Below are 24,641 nucleotides of genomic sequence, written 5' to 3'. Positions count from 1 at the left end.
ATGGGAGACACCAGTATTGGGCAGTAGCAATACAGGAAAATGCTGAAAGACATCATCTCATACTGCGCAGGAGATGGCAATGGTAAACCCCTCCTGTATTCTACCAAAGACAACCACAGGGCTCTGTGGTCGCCAGGAGTCAACACCAACTCGACAGCACACTTTATTATGCCTTAGATGCCTATTTAGTAAAACACATCTGATGACAAATATGCAATCTGATGAGTGAGTAGTTCATACATTTATTGTGTTTTAAAGAGTACAAAATTCTGTACAGTTGATAAAAATGTAAAAAACCAAAAATACTGAGCAGTGAGAATCCTCACTGCTCACAAACATCATTTATCCTTAGTTCCACTATTGAAAATATGTTGACAGTACAGGAAGATTTCTTGTTTTGATTGGGAAGCTCCAGTCTGCCATTCCCAGTGGCAGGCTGGAAACCTTCCTGCCTTATTCCCAAGGAAGTGGGCAATTGTTCTTGCAGTGTCTATTCAGAAATCACATAGAATGGTGCAAGGAGGTGACTTCACCTACAATGAAGTCACTTCCCCACAATAAATTCAACAACAGAGCACTAATCAGCAATACTACTAGGATGACTAGTTTAAGCTAGTCTTTCACCTGTTGCAGGTGGGGTGGGAAATTTTTTTTTTACAATGCTTCACAAACATGTCATTGCTGGCTGTACCAATGGGAGCATCGAAATGTAGAAATGTGTGTGTACCATTCTAGAAACAATATATAAGGCTTAGAGAAATCTTATTTGGCAGTCCTAATGGCTCTACAAACTGTGTTACTCCAGTTTGTACAATTAAAGCAGACATAGAAGCCGTAAGAATGCTATTGTAAAAAGTGGTGGCTCTCTCAAATGGTACTCTTAGGAACTAACTTCACATTACATGCAAATACATTTACAGAAGCCCTTATGTTGTTTTTTAAATGAAAAATTAGACAAGTTTTTGGAATCTCATTAAGGGGCAATGGAAAATGACAGGCAACCAAAAAAAAAAAAAGTAATCCCGTTTCTGAAGTAGCTTTACATTTTTAAAAATAGTATTGGGGCTCAGTTATGCCAGTTTGTATGTAATGTGTAGTTATCCCATAAACAAAATAGCTCTCATATAATAGGTGTAATATGCTTCTAGGACCAAACAAGTGTAGCAGATGGACACAGCATTGATCAAGTGTTATTTCTGTGTGTAAAAAAAAAAATGGACTCAAAAAATATTGCTAAAATTCCAGATCATTGTTTCTCTAGAACGAGAAACTGATTATTCCACGGTTACGGGCAGAAAAGAGCTCACACTCATCTAATTTTAGCTTCTTCTCCAACTATTTCACCAGAGACTTTGTCACAAAAGGATGCCAAAGAAGTAATTTGAAGGCTGCCAGCAATATAAGGCAATCAGACAGACAATCAGACTGAAGGAAAAAAAAATAGACATAGGTTTGACTCGAGTCTAGGAGCACTGAAGTGCATTTACCTTGGCTAGTTCACATACAGTAGAGGTGATGTCACACTGAGTACTCCACTCTTCCAGAATAAAATGAGGTAGAGATAAGCAATAGGATAGGAAACATTTTCTGGCTGTAACTGGGTACAGAAAAGAGATACCATTCTAAAGCAATTCCAAAGTGCTTCAGGTTGTTTAAAAACATTTTATGATGAACTGTACTAGAAGTGGCAGAGATCCAACCTTGATAGGTTTTAAAACCTGAAGGGTTATTGGTATGCAGTTATACTTGGTCCAGTACACCAGTCTGTGGTCCACAGAACCACCCTGAAAACTGGCCTTCTATTGATGCATTCAGAACAGCACTGCATTTTCATGCCTACTTGAATAGTAATGGAAGAAAGCATATGCTACTCAGACATTCTTTAACATAGGAATAAATTGTCACATTGTACAGAATGAGTGGTAACTCATCTTCTCATGTAGTCACCAACACAGTCTGTTTCTGAATCGGATGACTCACTTTGTCCGGATCCATTAGAGTTTTGCCATGCACAGGAGAGGTTATGAACACTGGAGCTCTGCATATCTGTTGTGTCAGTGAAATGTTTTGGTTCAGATGTTTCAGAAATGCATGGCTCTTGTATGTCTGCTGCATCCTCTTGGTAGGGGGTTAGTGTTGCAGAGGCAACCCAGGTTTTTGTAGGTATTCCTAACGTCACAGTACTTAAATTTACATTTAAACAGTCACTGTTTTCTGGCTCAGGTATGGAAGTGGCGTTCGTTTCAGAAGCAATGCAAAGTACTTGACATGTTGTGGTTTCTTCTTTATTATCATATGGCAGGTTGTCTACTTCAGCATCTAAAGGCTCAATTATTTGACAGTCACTTTTAGTGGATGAACAATCTGTTGACAGCTGTATGTTGTCTCCATTGGAGCAGGACTTTGAAATCTTGCTCAAGAGACGGTGCTTAGTATATCCAACATCACCTTCACTACCATCATCTTCATCATCGTCATCTTCATCATCATCATCAATGCATTCCCACACTTTTTTTTTACGTTTCTGGAAAACCTGGATGGTGTTCACTTCTTCTGGACATGATTCAAACAATGAATAGTCTAACTGAGTTGTGATTTCCTGAAAAGAAAATAATTTTGAGATTTACAAACAGATACATAGAATACCATCAGAACATGACTGTATGTAATAAAAAAATATAATAGGTCACCTTTGGTATCAACAGTTTGATGGGCCCTAATCCCCAAACTTCAAACATGCATGAAAATCCCATGAATTTCAATGGGATCTGCTTGCCATTAAGGGTCTTGAAAACTGGGGTCTTAGTGAATAAGCCATGGCAATCCAGAATACTTTCTTCCTCATCCACTCAATCCTCTATTGCATTGTCTTTGTACACATATGGGTACATAGGGTTAAACTGGAAGTTGCAATGCAATGGTGAATAATCATAATTTATATTCAGAATCTTAAGCGGCACATTTAGACATCTTCAATACAAAACATAATTTAACGTTTAGCAGCCTCAGTTCAACTCATTATGAGACTTGATCCTGAACTCTTACGTCTGTTATGTCAAGGCTGTTGTGGATTGCTTCTAGTCACAGATACTGGGATAAAATCACCCCTCCTTTGCTTTATTTGTGGCAAGGCTACCCTCTCTCTCTCATCCCTTTCCCCTCCGCTTGCAACTATAATAGCAAGATGATCTGTGCACCCTCTCTCCTCCCCTGTCCGTTGTGCACTAGAATCCCAGGATGTGAATTTAGGAACCTTCATCAGGAAGGCCTGCATCTAAATCTCACTTCAGCCATTGACTTGCTGGGTGACCCTGGACAAGACCAGTCTCACAGGCTCAATGTGGGAATATTGTTGAGAGGATAAACTACTGCAAACATGCTACAGAAGTTAATTAGCAAAACAACTCTGCTATACAAAAGTGAAAAGAAAAGGAAGGCATGACTGACCCATTGCTCTGTGTCACTGTATTATACCACTATGTGAATAGACCTCTGGTCCACAATAGCATTGCTTACATGACATGACCCACTTGCACCACTGTACTTAGAGCTGCTCTTCAGGGTTTCAGACAAGGGTATTTCTCAGTCCTACAGAGATGCCAGGAATGGAACCCAAGACCTTTTGTATGCAAAGCACGTGCTCTTCCGCTGAGCTCTGATCCTTATTTGTCTGGTTAATTGCCCAGTTTTGTGAAATCCTAACTTGGTTGCTTGTGATGTCATTTGGTGAAGTGAATGAGTCTACTACCTATTGTGCAACTTCCAGCCCAGCTGGGAGAGTTGAGCTGATTCCTACAACTTCAAAAGACTCACTTCCTGTTGTTCTGGGCCCTTTCACAAACCCAACAGTTATTTCCTCTGTAAAGGCCATAATTAGTTTGACACCCCCAGGCTAAGGATTTTGCTTGGCCAGTGTATATTCTAGGAAAAGGCGACAGATTATATAATGCCTTTTTTTGGAGTGGCCATCATAAGAGAATTACTCCCTTTTACAGATTAGCCCCAGGGAAAAGGTTCAGTGCTTTTCATTAATAGGCCTATGTAATCCAAGATCTAACTTTTATTTATTTTATTTTATTTATTTATTTAAAACATTTTTACCCACCCCTCCAGTACATTACTGCTCGGGGCAGCTTACAACATTTATAAAACAGTTACAATATAAAATCAGACTAATAAAATTAACCAAATTAAATAAGTTAAAAATCCAAGTTAAAATCAAAATTACCTTTTATAATTCCAGATTAAAATCTTAAGAATTATAAAAACTAAAGACTAAAGACCCTACCAGATATACACAACAGGTGAAATATTAAAAAGCCTCTTTAAAAAGATGTGTTTATAGTTGTTTCTTAAAAACACAGAGCATGGCGAAGCTCTTCAGGGAGAGCGTTCCAAAGCCGAGGGGCCACAACCGAAAAGGCCCTGTCTCTAGTCCCCGCCAATCAGATCTCTGTTGGTAGCGGGGCCATGAGCAGGGCCTGAGATGATGAGCGGAGGGCCCTGGCAGGTTCATATGGGCACAGGTACCCCAGCCCCAAGCTGTTTAGGACTTTAAAGGTCAATACTAGCACCTTGAATCTAGCCCAGAAGTGGACCGGTAGCCAATGAAGCCTCTTTAAAAAGATGTGTTTATAGTTGTTTCTTAAAAACACAGAGCATGGCGAAGATCTTCAGGGAGAGCGTTCCAAAGCCGAGGGGCCACAACCGAAAAGGCCCTGTCTCTAGTCCCCGCCAATCAGATCTCTGTTGGTAGCGGGGCCATGAGCAGGGCCCGAGATGATGAGCGGAGGGCCCTGGCAGGTTCATATGGGCACAGGTACCCCAGCCCCAAGCTGTTTAGGACTTTAAAGGTCAATACTAGCACCTTGAATCTAGCCCGGAAGTGGACCGGTAGCCAATGAAGCTGACGCAGGATGGGTGTAATACTGATGAAGTGATTCGCACCCATGAGCATCCTTGCGGCAGCATTCTGAACCAGCTGAAGCTTCTGAACAGTCTTCAAGGGCAGCCCTACGTAGAGTGCATTGCAGTAGTCCAATCTGGATGTTACCAAAGCATGAGTGACTGAGGTCAGGTTTGATGTCTCCAAGTAGGGTCACAGCTGGTAAGAGGCACTTCTGCACACCGTTGCCACCTGTGCCTCCAAGGACAGAGTTGGGCCCAGAAGCACCCCCAAACTGCGGACTTTGTCTTTGAGGGAGTGTGATTCCGTCCAAGACCAGATTTACCTCACTACTTGGATAATCAGATTAGCTTTCCTGTCAAGTCATGATGTCATTACATCAGATTCCTAGATCAAATTTCTTTAACATGGTAAACCTAAAAGGGGGCAGGGAACAGGGTGGGACATTGCTCCTGTTTACAGTATACATTCTTCATTTCTGCTTCAGCAAATAATTGATCTAATACCAGAGGCATGGATTTTGTGGAGCTTGAAGGTAGCATGATGTGTTCAGTGTGGGGAAGTATTCTTAATGCTATGTAACTACTATGTGAATGTTTGGGTGAGAATAATAATAAGTGTAACAATTTGATATTTCTTTTATAATCCAATGTTGTTCTTATGTGCGCAATGTAACTATACAGGGACATAAGAAGCTGCCATATACCAAGTCAGACCACTGGTCCATCTAGCTCAGTATTGTATACACAGACTGGCAGCTTCTCCAAGGTTGCAGGCAGGCAATCTCTCTCAGCCCTATTTTGGAGATGCCAGGGAGGGAATTTGGAACCTTCTGCTCCTACCCAGAGTGGCCCCATCCCCTAAGCTGTTCAACTTCGGCCCTCCTGCAGATGTTGGCCTACAATTCCCATAATTCCTGGCTATTGGCCACTGTGGCTGGGGATTATGGGAGTTGTAGTCCAAAAATAGCTGGAGGCCCTAAGTTGAGCAGGCCTGCCCTAAGGGGTTAATCTTATAGTGTTCATATGTAGTTTCCCATTCAAATGCAAGCAGGGCAGACCTTGCTTAGAAGAGGGGACAATTCATGCTTGCTACCACAAGACCAGCTCTCTAATTTTTGTATGGACAGAATCTCAGCTCTCCATTCTAGATGAAAGATAAACTGCCCTGAGCCATTTTTGGAGGGCAGTATAGAAATCAAATGAATAATAAATATTTTGAACCTGGGCATTTTTCCACACTGGGCTTTTAGCTCACATTTCCTGTGGAATGGAGCGTGTGTGTCCACATATCAGCCAGACTTACTCCAAAGTCCCTGTGAGCTATCGGGGAGTACTTCACACACAATTCGGGTTTTTTTATTGCATGTTTTTATTGCATATAGCCTGATTTATATCCAGGGTAAAAAAAATCCACTTTTTGTGTCAGTTTCTTTGGGCAACTTCAAACTCACAGTAAACTCATGGTAAAGCCTGCTATGTGAAAGACACCCAAGTGGCTCCCAGAAAGACAGGAGCCAGTAACCTTTAGAAGTGGGGTGCCCAGTGCCCAGCTGCTGGAGCAGGTGGCTACTTCAGAGATTGTTTCTGGGGCCCTCATACACAAAGCCTGAGGAGACAGTCTCAGCAGTGCCTGCAACTGCTCTCACTGTGGGATAAGGAGGAAGAGTCCTGTTCCTGTATCGCTGCTCTTCCTCCTCTGCCACCCTCTCTTCCATCCTCTTCACCTCCATCACCGATGTGCTCTGAATCCCTGATAGCAGCAGGGGTGGTGGCAGCATCAAGCCTCTACTGCACTCTAAGAATGGAGAGAGCAGAGCAAGGGCTCAGTACTTCCACTGCTGCTCCTATAAGGGAGTTCGAGCACATCAGTGGTGGAAGCGAAGAAGATGGAGGAGGAGGTGGCAGAGGGTAGCGCAGGAGATGGTGGCAGGGACCCTTCCTCCTATAGAAGGAGCAGCAGCCACCACCACGACTGCCCCATTCAGCCTTGTGTGGGTTCCATAAGGGGGCACACCTTGAGGCTCCATGCTGCAGCTGGCACAGTGCCATAGGTTACTGATCCCTGGGGTAAGATAAACTTTTTTAAAAAGGGACTATATTGCCATGTACAGTCCAAGTCTTGAGGCTCCAAGTACAGTGCTGCAAGTGGGTGGCAGATTATCAGTTTTAAGGTGTTTCAAGGTCTTTATTTATATTGATAAACTGAACCCCTCTGAGTGGCTTGTGTTACACCTATTTCTTTCACTGGAAATTTGGTAGTGTGGGCATAAATGAGACTCCAAGACAAAATCCAAAGGCCAAGAAGTGAATTTCAGGAAAGAAAAGCCTTCTCCTTGTGTGCTGGTTCACACATTAAATCAATATGTGGAAGGGAGTGTGGTTGTGCCTGCTAGCCTTGCCTTGTGGTTGTGCCTGCTAGCCTTGCCTCCATGCATTAGGCAGAATGGGAGAACAGGTTCTGTGGGTGTGCAACAAAAGAATACCCCTTGCTGGTTATCTAGTTCAGTATCCTGCTTCCCACAGTGGCCCACTAGATGGTTCTGGAAGCAGGAGATGAAGGCATAACCCCCTCTCCTGCTGTTACTTCCCTGTGACTGGTATTCAAAAGGCATTATGCCTCTGAACCGGGCGGCAGATATAATGAGACTAGTAGCCACTGATAGACTAGTCCTCCATAAATTTATCTAATTCCCTCTTTAAAAGATCTAAGCTAGTGGCCATAGCCACATCTAGTAGCAATAAATTCCATAGATTAATTATGCACTGTATGAAGAAGCGCTTCAATTTGTCCATCCTAAATCTCCTGATCCGTTTCATTAGATGACCCCTGGTTCTTGTGTTGTGAGAGGAGGAAGGCAAAACTCTATCCACTTTCTCCACACTATGCATAATTTTATAAGCCTCGAACAAGTCTCTCCTTAGTTGCTTTTTTCCTAAAGTAAAAAGCTGCAAACACTGCAGTCTTTTCTGATAAAGAAGCACTCTGGTCGTTTTGGTTGCTCTCTATTGAAAATTTTTGAGCTCTGCAATATCCTTTGTGAGATGCAGCAAACAGAACTCTACACAGTATTCCAAATGTGGACACACTATAGATTTCTATAAGGCATAATATTATTAGAAGTTTTATTTTCAATCAATTTCCTAACGATCCCTGGCATGAAATTTGTCTTTTTCACAGCTGCCAAACACTAGGTCAACATTTCCATTGAATTATCCTTCATGACCTAAATATCTCTTTTTTGGTTGTCACTGACAACTCAGATCCCATCAGTAGATGGATGCAGACACTTGGGACTTTCTACCCCAATGTGCACCACTTTACACTGACTTGCATTTGCCATTTTGGTGCCCATTCACTCAGTTTGCTTTTGGAGCATTTTGCAATCTGTTATGTTTTTTGCCACTCTGAATAGCCTGGAATTACCCACAAACATGGCCACCTCACTGCTTAACCCTGGAGACCCCTCTTCTTACATAGTATATAGAGTCTGTGCTTATGAGTGGGAAGCTTAGTCAAGCCAGGGTTTCCAACTGCATATACAGGTCATATGTATAAACAGTTGAATGCCAAGTAGAGCCTTTTTACCAGTTTCTTCCAATGCGCAAAAGCTAGGTTGGGGCCAGCAGACCTAAATAAGAATGTGTGAAGCCAAACACAAGAAGAGTTAGTTACGTTAAAAGCAACAGGCACATTGGACACACACATACGTCAGGTGCCCACACAATGTGCATACCCCCCCAACGTGTGCACATGCACAGGCTACTTCTGGTCCAAGAAGAGGATTGGGGTGGCAGGGAAGTACACTGCCGCCCCTCTGGACCGCCCCTGCTGGTTCTATGCACATCCCTAATTCTAATTTGGATGAAGGAGGTTAGAAATGTGGAACTCAGCAGGGGGCTTTTTCATATGTGAAGGGAATGGTCAGTGGCAAGGGAATATTGGCTATAAATCAGGCACGCAATGGGAGTAGTAATATTGTAAAGTCAGAGATTGATCAATTGTTTGTGTATTATGTTGTATAAAAGTTCTGTCCAAGAGAACTGAAGGGATTAACATTGTATATAACTGTGGCATGAATATGTTATGCAAAACATTGTAGATTGAAAATACCACAAAAACTGTTATTAAAGCTATGGGAATATGCCTCTTTGGCTAAAGTTACTGTTTACTTACGGAATACTTCAGATGAAGCATTTGTTTCAATTTGGGAACCTTTCATAATTTACAATTTAGCACAGAGTCAACACCCTCATCCAAGATTTGGTTTTTCTTTCTAGAATAGACGGCCAATTAAAGTGTTATCTCTGGGGTTTTTTTTACAATTCTTGGCAAGGGTGGTTGTGTGTGTGTGTGTGTGTGTGTGTGTGTGTTTTGGAGGGTGGAGAACAGAGGACTGCTGAATCCCTGATTGATGTATGTAATTATGAGATGTCCAAGAGATGTTAATTGTAAAGTTACTTTTATCTTTCTTCTTTTTCTATGTTCCTTTCCTATTTCTGTTATCTTGTTGGAAAAATAATTAAAAGATATTTTAAAATTCCACAAAAACGTGATTGGGGAAAGGATTCAGTAATCAGGGGTGGAGCTACAATAAGCTGGATGGGTTGAAAGAACCTGCACCCTCCTGCCTCCGGAGCCAGCTCGCCCTGCCAAGGGGCTGCCTTGCTTGCCTTCCCCTCTCCCACTGGCCAGCATGCCAGCTGCCCTGCTGTTCTCTACAGTGCTGCCATGTTGCCCATCCTTAGCACAGCAGCAGCACTCCTGCAGCTTGCTGCTCGGGGTTAGAGCCAGCTGGAGTGTAGGCCGTAGAAGCATGGCTTTGCCTGGAGGCAGAGAGGCCACCCCACTGTGCCTACGCCATTGCCGAGGACCACCAGGGTAGAGAGCCCACCACTACTGCCACTGCCACTGCCACTGGTGGGCTGTGAGAACATTGGCTGCTCATGCCCTCCCTATATCACTGGCAGTAATGTCTAAAATAACAAACTGCATGCAGATTAGAGATGGAAGTCAATTAGTAGATAGGTTTGTAAATAAACAGTTGCCTTTTATAGTATATTGGAGAAATAAGCCAACTCCCTTTGGATAGAGGGTATATTTTTTAATATGTTGTGTCAGTCATAGAGTTCATATAGCTTGAAATATCTGATAAATTCAATATATTGTAATATTTAACAACGTATATGAACAGATTAATCATGGATAATAGGTGCATATATTGTTTGGTGGGATGTATTTTAAGTAAGATTGTAGAGAATAATGTGTGTGTATACACACACACACACACACACACACACACACACACACACACACACAGCAAGTCAGGATTATTTTGTCCCAGCCTTGCATCTGAAGGGAGAATGCAAGGAGAAGAGGGTATGCAGGTTCAGTGCTCATTCTGTATACATTCATGATCCAATAAACCATGGTTTGTTGGATTATCTGAAGCAGCCCAGAGACTAAACCAACTTAAGTCTATAAAAGCTGAAGGAATGAACTGGTTGGAGTCTTCAGTGGGATGTAGGGAGCATACATTTCTTTCTGAGGACTCTCCCTCACCATCACCATCACAGTGCTGAACATCTTCCTACACAGATAAAATTTTTGGATCAGTTGAGCTATCTATATTTGATGAAAAATTGATAGATTTTTTTCAGAGTACATACCAACACTTCTGGCCATTGTTCCTTTAGGCAAAACCCCCCTGCCATATATAGAAGAAGCAGAACAAGTGCCACTCCCAGTGATATAATTACGCCACCTAAAGCTGGAAATGTAACATGACCTGCAGGTTAAAAAGATACTTGATTAGACAATGCATGTGTTCTTAATAACTATAAGACAATATAGTAACAATGATATACACATTCTCTCTTACTCCAGATAAGATATTAAGATCACTTTAATGCATGAGTAAAACAATTTAAAAAACCAAAAAACAAAGATCTTAACAAGCTAGAGCAAACACATTTTTCAATGTTAAAACATCATTCTCAATGCTCTATCTCAAACAGCTGGAAACTCTTGAGCTTAAATACAGCAACTGAAACTAAATAACCAAGGAAAAAACAAGGAGTGGGGGAAGAGGTGATGACACTACAGAACTTTTTAACAAACCTTTTTATAGACCAATGAATTTCATTGCCTCTTTCATTTCCTCCCTAACATTAATAGTTGGTTGCAGCTGTTCAATATTAAAAAGGGAACCTCAATTCCCATACTCAAAAGGCGGTCCAGAAGGATATCATGGTTGATGGTATCGAATGCTCCTGAGAGGTCCAGCAGAACCAACAGGGACGCATTCCCGCTGTCTAGTTCCTAGCGAAGGTAATTCACTACAGCGATCAAGGCAGTTTCAGTCCCATATCCGGTGCGGAAGCCAGATTGAAAAGGGTGCAGATAATCCATATCATCCAAGACCCTCTGCAGCTGGAATGCCACCACACACTCTACCACCTTGCCCCCAAAGGGAAGGTTAGATAGAGGTCTATAGTTGTTTAGGTTGGAGGAATCAAGGGAGGGCTTACCACCGCCACCTTAAGACACTATGGCATCCTGCTGCCCTCCCTTAATGAAGCATTAATGATCACCTCCAACCAACTGCCTGTACCCTCCCTGGCAGCTTTAATTAGCCATGAAGGGCAAGGGTCAAGAGCGCACGATGTCACCCGCACACTTTGCAGGATCTTGTCCACATCCTCAGGCTGTACCAACTGAAAAGAATCCAACACAACAGGACGAGATGGTACCAGAGGCACATCTGCCGGAACTGCCAAAACTCTGGAGTCCTGGTCAGCACGGATGCGAGCGACTTTATCTGCAAAGTGGCAACCAACCTTATCACAATGGGCTGTAGATGTTTCCTCCTCCATTACCTGGGGCGATGCGTGGAGCAATGTCTTTGCTACATGAAACAGCTCCACTGGTCTGCACTGAGCAGATGCAATGGAAGCAGAGAAAAAACATTTCTTCATGGCCCCCACTGCCACAGAGTAGTCCCTAAAATGGGCTCTAGCCCATGTTCGGTCGGATTTGTCATGACTCTTCCTCCAGTGTTGTTCTAGCCGTCGCCCAAGTTGTTTCATCGCACTAAGCTCTGAGGAAAACCAGGGAGCCAAACGGGCTCCACCAAGCCGGAGAGGGCATTTAGGAGCAACTGTGTCAACAGCTCGGGCCGTCTCTCCATTCCAAAGATCAACCAGGGCCTCGACAGGATCAGGAGCTCTAGACACTGGACACTCCCTGAGGGCCATCTGGAATCCAAGTGGATCCATAAGCCTCCAGGGGTGGACCATTCTAATCGATCCACCACCCCTGCAGAGGGCAGACGGAGCAGTCAAACTAAACCCCACCAGATGATGATCTGTCCATGACAAGGGAGTTATCTCAAATCCCCACCTCCAGATCACTTATTCCCCGGTCGGCAAAAACCAGATCCAGAGTGTGTCCTGCCATGTGGGTAGGGCCCGATACCAACTGAGATAGGCCCATGGTTGCCATGGAGGCCATGAAATCCTGAGCTGCACCTACTAGGGGGGCCTCAGTGTGGGCATTGAAATCCCCCCAAACAATAAGTTTGGGGGAACCCAAGTCCACCTCTGAGACCACCCCACCAGCTCAGGTAGGGAGACTGAAGTGCAGCGGGGTGGTCAATACACCAACAGAATTCCCAGCCTATCTTGAAGGCCCACCCTCAAGGACAAACACTCAAAATTCTGAGATTGCCTGACTGGGTAGCTGCAAATGGGGAGTATCTCTTGATAGATGACCGCAACGCCCCTCCCCGACCCTCCAGGCGGGGCTGCTGCACACTCAGGAAACCTGGAGGACAGAGCTGAGAGAGACCAACCCCGCCCAGTTCATCCAACCAGGTCTCCGTCACACATACCAGGTCAGTATGCTCATCCACAATCAAATCGTGGATGAGAGATGTTTTAGCATTTACCGACCTGGCATTCAGCAGCAGCACCCTCAACCTCGAGGGAGTGTTCTCAGAGCTCCCTGGGGTCCCAGGGCTGGGAGAAGAGCTGGAAAAAGGAACAGGTCTCAGTTTGCCTGGACCGTTTCCCCCTGTAACTGTCAGTCTAACTCCCACCGCCATATCTCCCTCTGCCTGCTCCCTGCGATGTTGCTGCCCCCACACCAGCCCCATTGTAAAGCACTACAGTTGTGTCAGTCGTACAGCGCACAAACGACAAAATGCAAAGGAGAACTTATTACCTGAATTACTTTAAAAGAAAAGCCATTGTAGGACATCCTTTTTGGCAATTGATCCCCTTGCCCCACAAATCCCATCCTCTTCCCTTTCTTCTCTTTCCCATATAATTCATAGTACCTGATTTATCCTTGGAGCCAATGGTAATGCATTTTGGGGGAGATTGAGTACACTGTCCAACTGAAGCAGATGAAGTCACATCAACAGAGATGCAATAATTTGTATTCAGACTCATATTTTCAAGAACTTCGTAGAAACTATCAATTTTGGTTGAATTACGAATGCGCTGCAAATGACAGACAGTTTAACTTGAAAAATGCTTTGAAATGTACTGCAAAGGGCAGACATAAACTTTAGAGCTGGTGTAGTGCATAAGAGTATGAGTTGTGAACTAGAATGTCTTGCCATAAACTCAACAGATAGCCTCAAGCAAGCCACTCTTTCTCACCCTATCTGCAACATGGAGATAATACTAATCTACCACATAGGCAGCTGAAAGGATGACTGAGATGATGAATGAGAAGTGCATTGCATAAAAAAAGAATACTGTAAACATATATTTTATCATTACTACTCTGACTGTATTTCCATTCATTTGCTAAATATGTGTTGTCATTTCTGCCTGTGAGAACAAAATGTCATGCAGCGCTAGAGAAGCATCATCTTTTTTATATTCTGTTGAATTCGCAGCTGGTGTGCCTTATCTTATGCCTTCAGGTACAGGCGGTCCTCCTTTTTTGCAGGGGTTCTGTTTCTGCCTATTTCTGTTGATAATGAAATAATGAATAAAGAGTGGGGGGAGGTGTTTGGTTCCTAAGCATAATGAAGTGTGCTGAAAATCACAAGCAAGAAAGAAGGCGGGGGAGAGCAGAAATAAGCACAGTACCCTGGTCTCCAGCAATGCCCCCCAAACAAAAAAATGATTTCACCATTCATTTCAGCACCAATGAATTTATGTGTTGAGTTTCCCTCTTCTTTGAATGAGGGGCACCTGCCTTCATAGGAACGCCATGAATGTGCCAAAGCACAAACATAACTGTGGGTCAGGGAGCAATACTATTAAGTATAAGATATACTAGAGCTGAAAGGCTAGTGGCCTTCTTGACTATGAAGGAAGACCCAGCTAGAATATTAGATTAGGATCAGGGATATCCAAGTTCAAATCCCCATTCAGACATGAAACTCATTAGGTGACTCTGGACCACTAATCTCTCATCCTAACCTACCTCACAGACTTCTTGTGAGGATAAACATAACTATGTACAAAATCTTCAGAGGAGGAATGGGATATAAATGGAGGTAAAATAAAAAAACTTAAGCAAGTTTACTTTGATGCATTTTAAGATTTTATCTTTTAAATAATAATCTACTTACTTTTTCCAGGAAATTTGTTGTTGCCACTGATACTGTATAATCAAGTTCTTGGTATAATTTAAGTAGTGAGGATGAAAGTTTCACTGTCACATTTATGCAGTTTGAACAAGCAGAAATATTGAATTGAGGTGTTATGCATGCTGTTTAACAAAGAAAGAACAAATTACTTTTGCTACCAGATCCATTTCTGGCCTAGATCATGATATGCTGATTAATGAAGTTACAAGCCAAATAATAACTCAAAACCAAAGTCAAATGAAGTCAGTTTGACTTAAATAAGGGTACATTAGTAAAATGGGGATTAGTGATTGGCTTCAAAGCGGACCTTTATGCCCTTTTACTTCAGGACCTGGGAGTCTGGCGTACCTTGCTCTGATCTGCAATCTAAACTCCTATTCTGAAAGCCAACACTTAAGTTAAACTCCTGGTCCTGTGTGCTGGTTTTAACTTCTAACTTAACTGTTTGATCTTTGTGGCTGTGTGTCAGGACTCACCTGACTCTACCTGGAGAAAAGCCTCTTGAAGGAGGAGCACACCTCAGCTGACACCTCAGGCCCCTATGAAAGCCCCCTAGATCTGACAAACCCAGAGCTGTAGCCAGCCCCTCAGAGGGGCCCTGGAACTCTGGCAACCTGATGCTACTCTGCTAGGCTCCTGTGTCCTATCCCTGGAATCTCCTCTATTGCCCCCGGGACTCCAGGAGCAGAGGCAATGCTGTTCCAGAGCCGAATTTCAACACTCGAGGCAAAGTGCTTGCCTGGCTGCTCAGGGCCTCACTCCCAAATGGCCTGCTCAGAAGGAGATGGACACTGGCTCAGACAGGATCAGACTGAGCTCTAGGAAATGATGGGGTTCTTGGCTCCTCCATAACCCCTCCATATGTAGACTGGAACTTCTGTTGGTGTACCAATCAACTTGCTGCCCAAGAGTCCCTAACTGAGCTGAAGGACCTGGTTGCAGAGCTGGCATTGGAGTTTCCCAGGCTGCTGGTGGTGGTGGACTTCATTTTGGGACCGGTTATCAAGAGCGGCTCAGGACCAACACATGATGCTGGTCACATGCTCGATTTGGTCTTTTGCTCCGATCATAGTGGTGTTCCATGGGTAGGGACTGCTGTCATCTCCCCACTGTTATGGATAGACCACTATCTGGTTAAGGTGGGACTTGCAATCACAACCCAGGTCTGCAGGGGTGAAGGACCTATTAGGTTGATCCACCCAAGAATTATTGGATCCACTAGGAGCCTTGAAAGGGTTTAGTTGGGTTCCAAGGAGCCTTGAAAGGGTTTTGTTGGCTCTGCCAGTGATTCTCTTGATGCTCTGGTGCAAACATGTGTCACGTATCCTACTACGTGTCACAGCCCAGACTAAACCAGTCCTATGATTATTAAGTTTTAACCACTGCAGCCAAGTAAACGTTTAGGCTTTCTTTGGCTCAGTCTACTGCCACTTCTACTTCTACTTCTGTTGTACTGAAAACTAGGTAGTGTGATAAAGGCTTTAGGTGTAGGGTGGAGCAAACCGAAAGAAACTAAATATTTTAAATATAAATAAGAAATTCAATTTAAAACAATAGTTCCTTTGAAAAATGTAATACCAAAACAGCAACCCAGTGAGCATAAGGAAGAAATAAAATGTGATCCAAACGCATCCAAACTGAACTAACTCTGGACCCTAATTTCAGAGTCCTAACCCAGAGTCTTCTGCAATCGCTTCAACTTCTCCAGAAAACCTAGCTTGTCCCTTGTTCAGCCTTAGGTTCTCCTCTCTCTTAAGAGTTCTGGGGTTCAATCCCAGATTGTTCCTAGGATTGATCTATGATCCGTTTGGTTGTTTTTCTGGCTGTTGATGGTATCCTCAAAAGTCTTCTCCAGCACCAAGGTTCAAAAGTGACAATGCTTTTTCTGTCTTGCTTCTTCAAAGTCCAGCTTTTGCATCCATAGAGTGAAGGGAAAAACCATTGTCCAAACGATTCTAATCTTTGTAGGTATAGACACGTCACAGCATCTAAATATCCTTTCCAAGGCCTTCATTGCAACCCTACCAAGTGCTAGTCTGCGGCGTATTTCGATCCTAAAAGGTAGAAGCTATCCACCACTTCAATGTCTTCATTAACAATTCTGAGGCTGGTTGCTGTACCCATTGTCATTTGTTTAGTCTTCTTTACATTTAGTCATAGTCCCATTTTTTCACTGTGCTCCTTGTCTTTCATTACTAGAATGTGCAGATCATCCGCATTCATAGCTATCAGAGTGGTGTCATCAGCGTAGTGCAGGTTATTGATGTTTCTTCCTCCAACTTTAAAACCACGCTCATCTTCCAATCCAGCTTCTCTCAGTATATGTTCAGCATATAAATTGAATAAAGAAGGAGAGTATACGTACAGCCTTGTTTTACTCCTTTGCCGATATGGAACCAGTCTGTTTCACCTTGTTCTGTCTGGACTGTGGCTTCCTGTCCTGTGTGTCGGTTTCTCATGAGAACAATAAAGTATTCTGGGACGCCCACTTTCCTAAAGATATTCCACAACTTGACATGGTTGGCGCAATTGAAGGTTTTTCTGTAGTCAATAAAGCACAGATTGACTTCTTTCTGATATTCTTTGGCAGAGTTCGACAGCCACCTGAAGTGGCAAGATTTGAGTACCATTAAGGAACAATTATTTAATGTATTGTTGCCAATGATTTGGCTTAATATTTTTTATGGGAGGCACAATTTGTCTTTGGAGCCCAAAATGTCTTGGTCTGGCTATGGTGGTCTGGCAAAGGTTCCGTTGACTATCCTCCTCCTCCTCCCCAAGGGACTGTGTAGCAAGGGACTGAGTGTGTGTACATCACACACTGTCCATACCTAGATCTAGCAAAGCAGCAGCTGGAGGCAGAGCTTGAAGGGGCTGTATTATTTATTTATTTTATTTCTGTTTGTTTGTCTATCATATTTATATACTCCCTAATGTGTATCTCTAGGGTACACAATTTAACACACAAATACCTCAATCAATCAATTTAATTATTTCGGTCATAGACCAGTACAATAAAATAATAAACTAATAAAAACAGTAATAAAAATTCATTACACCATGTAAGTCCTCATTTGACATATTATATAGCAAAATTTAGCCACTGTATATACAAAATCAAAGTTTGGATTGGTAAGCAAATAATTTAAATAAAATTCATCTTGATGACCAGGGAAATTATTCACAAATATAAAATGGAGTAAAAACAATTAAAAACAATTTCACAGAATAAAGACAGTTAAACAGTTCAAAATTAATTTTAATTAAAAGCCTGAGAAAACTTGATTAAAAAGCAATCAGAAATGGAGATGCTCTTATTTTGACAGGGAGCATATTCCAAAGCCCTGCAACCGCCACAAGGAAAACCTGGTCCCGAGTCATCACCAAATGAGCAGGTGGCAACTGTAGCTGAACCTTCCCAGATGATCTTAATAGGCAGCAGGGTTCATGACAAAGTAGGTGCTTTCTTAAGTACCCTGGACCCAGGCTGTTGAGGGCTTTGTAGGTAATAACCAGCACTTTTGCTTGGAAACTTATCGGCAGCCAGTGCAGTTCTTTAAAATCACTGTTTTATGTATGTATGTAACATATTTTTATACCGCCCAAAACTTATGTCTCTGGGCGGTTTACAAAGATTAAAAAGTAAAACATTAATTAAAAACGAAAACAGAAAATTTAAAAGCAAGAAATTTAGAACACAGTTTAAAAATTTAAAACAATATTCTAAAAACAACACTAAAACAATCAAAACAATATCTGTTAAAAGCCTGCATGAACAGATGTGTCTTTAAAGACTTTTAAAAAGTTGTCAGAGATGGGGAGGCTCTTATTTCACTAGGGAGTGCATTCCAAAGCCTTGGGGCAGCAACAGAGAAGGCCTGTCTCTGAGTAGCCACCAGACGAGCCAGTGGCAAATGCAGACGGACCTCTCCTGATGATCTCAATGGGCGGTGGGGTTCATAACGAAGAACACGTTCTAGTAAATACCCAGGGCCCAAGCTGTTTAGGGCTTTATAGGTTATGACCAACACCTTGTATTTTGCCCGGAAACGTATTGGCAGCTAGTGTAACTCCTTCAATACGGGAGTAATATGGTCTCTCCTAGATGATCCAGAGACCAGCCTGGCTGCCACATTCTGAACCAACTGTAGTTTCTGGACTACATACAAGGGCAGCCCCACATAGAGCGCATTGCAGTAATCCAGTGTGGAGGTTACCAGCATATGTACCACTGTTTTAAGGTCGCCTATCTCAAGAAATGGACGCAGCTGACGTATCAGCCGAAGCTGATAGAAGGCACTTCTGGCCACTGCCTCAACCTGGGACACCAAGGAGAGACTTGGATCCAGAAGCACCCCATGACTGCGTACTCGTTCCTTCCGGGGAAGTGTGACCCCATCCAGAACAGGCAGATCAAAATTGTCTCGAGTTCCGACCCCGCACAATGAGTACCTCCGTCTTAGCTGGATTCAGTCTCAGTTTGTTATCCCTCATCCAGCCCATTACCGCCTCCAGGCAGGCATTTAGGGAGGTTATGCCTTCTCCCTATGATGCTGACATGGAGAAATAGATTTGGGTGTCATCAGCATACTGATAGCACCCTGTACCAAATCTCCTGATGATCTCTCCTAGCGGTTTCATGTAGCTGTTAAACAACATTGGAGACAATACGGAGCCCTGAGGGACACCATACAGAAGTTCAGATTTTGAAGAACAACAGTCTCCAAGGGACACCATCTGGAACCTGCCCAAGAGGTAGGAGCGGAACCACTGCAAAGCAGTGCCTCCCACCCCCAACCCCTTTAGACACTCCAGAAGGATACTACGGTCGATAGTATCGAAAGCCGCCGAGAGGTCCAAATGGACCAACAGAGTCACACTTCCACTGTCCATTCCCAATTGGAGATCATCCATCAGGCCGACCAAGGCAGTCTCCACCCCATAGCCAGCCCGGAAGCCAGTTTAAAATGTGGCTAGATCAGGGATTCTCAAACTTGGGTCCTCAGGTGTTATTGGACTTCAACTCCCATAATCCCCAGCCTCAGTGGCCTTTGGTTGGGGATTATGGGAGTTGAAGTCCAATAACACCTGAGGACCCAAGTTTGAGAATCACTGGTCTAGATAATCCGTTTCCTCCAAGACTGTCTGGAGCTGGGAGGCCACCACCCTCTCAATTACCTTGCTCAGCCACAGAAGGTTGGAGACAGGCCTGTAGTTACTCAGCTCTGAGGGATCCAAGGCAGGCTTCTTTAGAAGCAGTCTAATAATTGCCTCCTTAAGACTAGGAGGCATCCTACCTTCCTACCTAAATGGTCCCTTCAGGTTGTTCCAGAGACCAGTCTGGCTGCTGCATTCTGTACCAATTGTAGTTTCCGCACAATGTACAAAGGCAGCCCCATCTACAGTGCGTTACAGTAGCCAAGCCTGGAGGTTACCTGTATATGTACTACTGTTTTAAAGGTCATTTGCCTACAGAAATGGGCGTAGCTGACATATCAGCTGAAGCTGATGAGAAGTGCTCCTGGCCACTGCCTCAACTTGAGAAACCAGAGTTTTGGATCCAGGAGCACTCCCAAGCTATGTACATTTGGGGGCAGTATAACCCCATCCAGGACAGGCATATCTAAACCATCTCGCAGATCCTGACCACCGCCCCAGCCGCCCAATCAGTGTAGCCATCTTATTTGGATTAAACTTCAGTTTGTTATCCCTCATCCAGCCCATTACCATCTCAAGGCAGGCATTTAGGGAAGTTATGCCATTTCCTGGTGAGGTTGATATGGAGAAATACTGGGGAGACCCGAGTTCAAATCCCCATTCAGCCATGATACTAGCTTGGTGACTCTGGGCCAGTCACTTCTCTCTCAGCCTAACCTACTTCACAGGGCTGTTGTGAGGAGAAACTTAAGTATGTAGTATACCGTTCTGGGCTCCTTGGAGGAAGAGCGGGATATAAAATGTAAAAATGTAAAAATAATAAATAAATATTGATAACACCATGCATCAAATCTCCTGATGATCTCTCCCAGCAGTTTAATATAGAGCACTGGAGACAGTATGGAGCCTTGTGGAACTCCATGCATTAGTTCTCACTTCGCAGAGCAACAGTCTTCAAGTGACAATATATGGAATCTACCGGAGAGGTAAGAATGGAACCACTGTAAAATAGAGCCATCCAATCCCATTTCCCTCAGGTGACCCAGATGGATACTGTGATCGATCGTATTGAAAGCTGCTGAGAGATCCAAAAGTATCAGTAGAGTCACACTCCGTCTGTCAATACCTAGGTGCAGATAATCTATCAGGCTGACCAAGGCAGTCCCAAGCCCATAGTTTGCTCGAGAGTGGTTTGAAGTGGATCTAAATAATCTGTATCATCCAAAACTGCCTGGAGCCGAGAGGCCACCACCAATTCAGTCACCTTGCCCAAACATGGAAGATTGGAAACAAGATCTGTAATTGGCTATCTCTGAGGGAGCCAATGCAGGTTTCTTTAAGTAAGGTCTAATAATAGCCTCCTTAGGACAAGAATGCATTCTGCCCTACCTCAGAGAAGCAATATTTACCAGACCCTCTCTGTTATTGTAATTACCAGATGAAATAAGCAAAACTGGGCGTGGGCCAAGAAAACAGGTTGTAGGACATACAGTTCGAAGCAGTCTGACCACAACCTCAGGAGTCACAAACTGAAAGTGATTTAATCTAATCCTGTAAGAGGAGTTGGCTGGACACCTCCCTAGTAAACTCTGCAATAACCACGGAATCCATTTCAGCCAATATAAATAAGAGAGATTTTATCTGTAAAAAATGCCATTAAAAGATGTCACAGCAAGTGACTGATGGTTCCAAGTTTAAATTTGGTGGTGGTGGGGCATGTACTAGCCCACTCACAACCCTAGACAACTCTGCTGGATGTAATTTGTGGAAGCAATATTTGCAGGCAGAAAAGAACTGCTTCTTTGTTGCCCACACTGCCAGAACATAGATATTCAAATATGCTCAATGCTGTGCTGTGATCTGTCAGATTCTCAAGTCTTCTCTTGCTTGCACTCTTGTTGTCCACCTTACCACTTCAGCTCCCGTAGTTCTTTTGAACACTAGAGGCTAATTTTGAAACAGGTTGGAGAGAAAGCTTAGGAGCAATTGGGTCTACTGCTCTAGTGAGTTAATTGTTCCATGTTTTGAAGGAATGAGCCCTATTCTCTCTTGTGTACTGTATAAGATTTTATTTCCTAATAGCCTTGCATATTCCCTGTGTTAAGAAAGCTGTGCGGGGGACAAATGTTCACGGTTCCTGTTCCACAGCTTGGTTTTGGAGGGAGAAGAGTCTGGCAGATAAATTTTTTGAGTGAAGTGGTGGTTTGATTTAATTGGGCTTGTTTTGAAAAATGGAGGGAACTTAAGTTGTGTTGATTGGATGGTTTGGAAAAATGGGAGGGAAGCTAGAGTATAAGGAGACTGCCTTCCCCAGAGTTTTAGTGCTAGAAAAGAGTTCAAGGATTGCAATGCAAGTCAGAGTGAAAGTCAGTGGACCCTGAAAATGAAAATAATTGCAGAGCTGAAGTGGAAAAGAAGGACTGAAAAGAACTGCTGAGAATAAGGGCTGGAAAAAAATCACTAAGAAAGAGCAAATCTCTCTGGTTACATATCGGCAAAGGAGTAAAACAAGGCTGTATACTCTCTCCTTCTTTATTTAATTTATATGCTGAACATATACTGAACATACACTGAGAGAATCTGGATTGGAAGATGAGTGTGGTTTTAAAGTTGGAGGACAAAACATCAATAACCTGCACTACGCTGATGACACCACTCTGATAGCTAAGAATGCGGATGATCTGCACATTCGAGTAATGAAAGACAAGGAGCACAGTGAAAAAATGGGACTATGACTAAATGTAAAGAAGACTAAACAAATGACAATGGGTACAGCAACCAGCCTCAGAATTGTTAATGAAGACATTGAAGTGGTGGATAGCTTCTACCTTTTAGGATCGAAATACGCCGCAGACTAGCACTTGGTAGGGTTGCAATGAAGGCCTTGGAAAGGATATTTAGATGCTGTGACGTGTCTATACCTACAAAGATTAGAATCGTTTGGACAATGGTTTTTCCCTTCACTCCATGGATGCAAAAGCTGGACTTTGAAGAAGCAAGACAGAAAAAGCATTGTCACTTTTGAACCTTGGTGCTGGAGAAGACTTTTTGAGGATACCATCAACAGCCAGAAAAACAACCAAACGGATCACAGAACAAATCAATCCAGAATTTTCACTTGAGGCTCAAACTATCATACTTTGGACACATTATGCAAAGATCTAGCTCCTTTGAGAAGTTCATAATACTGGGGAAAGTTTAAAGCAAGTGAAGAAGAGGACGGCCAGCAGCAAGGTGGGTGGACTCGATTACAACAGCAATGAATGTACTAGTGAGAGACCTTAAAGGCCAAGTTGAAGACAGGTCATCCTGGAGAGAATCTATCTATGTGGTCGCTAAGAGTCTACACTGACTTGACGGTACTTAATCAATCAATCATCAATCTTACTCTTTCTAGTGGTAGGGCATTCCTTTGTAGTCTGTGTGACTGAATACAAAAGCAGGACTCTGCAAGTGCTTAACAAATGAATAAAGAAAAAAATTACTTACTATCGCCGTAGGGAGTGAACAATAATGTCTCATTTGTTCCATTTCTGGTGGACGGTTGAACTAGTATTATATACAAACTGCAGAAATCTAACTCCTCTGTCAGGTTGCAGAACAAACGTGTTATATTGGAGCATTCCTCAACCATCTTCCATTCTGAACTTTAAATAGAAATAAAAATTAAAGAAACATTTTCCAATTGCATCTAATGTGCTAGGCTCCAGGCTGGATGGCTGCCCCTTTAAGCTCTCTACTGCACAGCAAGTGGTAGGAGCCTGAGAGAAATAGCCATAGCCAGGGAGTATATTGGAGGTATGCATGAATGCTTTGTGTCAAACTGGTTTGCCTAGAACCAGAGACAATTTGGAAGTTCAATCATGGACCGAACCGTACCTGGCATGGTAAAGGGTGGCTGGGCAGGGGTGGTGAGAGAGGTAATAAGCTGCTTACCTAGCCGGCGTGGCTGCTGGCATGGCTCGCCCTCCCTGGCGTGGCCCCAAGTGCACTCCCCTCATCTTTACCAAGCTGCCAGCTTGGTGGTAGGTTCTGGCCTCCACGTATGTGCAGAGACCATTTGTGTGGCGTCCATGCATGCAGAAGCCATTTGCATGGTCACACAATTTGCATGGCTACGCAAATGGAGTCTGCGCATGCACAAAGGTGAGAACCAAGCTGCTGGTGGCTTAGTAAAGTAGTGGGAAGAACACTTGGGTTCCTGCTGTTGGAGAGTGAGCACCAGCACCCGCAGCTGCATCAGCTGGGTAAGCAGCTTTTCCCCTCTCTTGTTGCTCCCACCTGGTCACCCCTTACCTTTTTAGAGGATCCCTCCCTCACCAGATTCCCCTTTAAAAGCATATTGGCAGCACAAACTGCCTGAACCGGTTTGATCTAACTGACTGGCCAGTCGGTTCGACTGGACCGGTAAGGAGCAATGTGATGTGGTTCGAATTGGTTCAAATTCAAATCGAACCACATTTTTTGGTTTGTGCACACCCCTAGAATATATAAAACTCCAAGAAGTTGTAGGAAGAAGTCATCATCTGTCTCTGACCATGCTTGTTTTCTGATTCTGAGAAAAAAGTCACTTGACTTTTGAGTGACTATGCAGATAACTCTCCCTGTTGGTTTTTTGCTCCTACTGTCTGCTTCACTACTACCAGATCTGTTTCTTCCAAACCCCAAGGAGGTTTGAGTGGGCTAAGCCTTGCCAGGACTGGACACTTAGGGCTAGTTGTGGGGCTTGCCCAATGATTTGAGAGCCTAGGCACTAAGGGGGTATAGGTGACTTCTCGGTTGGAGAACTCTCTTCCCCTGAACACTCAACAAAGCACATGCATTTTAAATACATCCTGTAAGATTTTATATACTTGATCTAATCAGAGTGTAGAAATAGCATCATGCTTTGCATTGTAGAGGGCTGTCTCAAGCCCTCAAAATAGTGCAGGCTTCAAATCTAAACAAATAATATGAATCCCAACTTTC

The 24,641-nt window shown here is 43.3% G+C and overlaps 1 protein-coding gene across 3 annotated transcripts in view; it reads right to left on the bottom strand.

Annotated features, from left to right (window-relative positions):
* Positions 1-222: 222 nt before the first annotated feature.
* Positions 223-24,641, bottom strand: part of IFNAR2 (interferon alpha and beta receptor subunit 2) — a 44,529-nt gene continuing 20,110 nt past the window's right edge. For all 3 annotated transcript variants that reach the window (XM_053307920.1, XM_053307918.1, XM_053307919.1), the window contains 5 exons: positions 23,163-23,320; positions 14,499-14,638; positions 13,245-13,410; positions 10,576-10,694; positions 223-2,599 (listed from right to left, as the gene is read on the bottom strand). In XM_053307920.1, coding sequence (XP_053163895.1) covers positions 1,928-2,599; positions 10,576-10,694; positions 13,245-13,410; positions 14,499-14,638; positions 23,163-23,320 — 1,255 coding nt within the window. In that variant the 3' untranslated portion in view covers positions 223-1,927. The remainder of the gene's footprint in view (positions 2,600-10,575; positions 10,695-13,244; positions 13,411-14,498; positions 14,639-23,162; positions 23,321-24,641) is intronic.

Source organism: Hemicordylus capensis, chromosome 3 (assembly GCF_027244095.1).
Source record: "Hemicordylus capensis ecotype Gifberg chromosome 3, rHemCap1.1.pri, whole genome shotgun sequence".
NCBI lineage: Eukaryota > Metazoa > Chordata > Lepidosauria > Squamata > Cordylidae > Hemicordylus > Hemicordylus capensis.
This window is presented reverse-complemented; position numbering and strand designations above follow the sequence as displayed.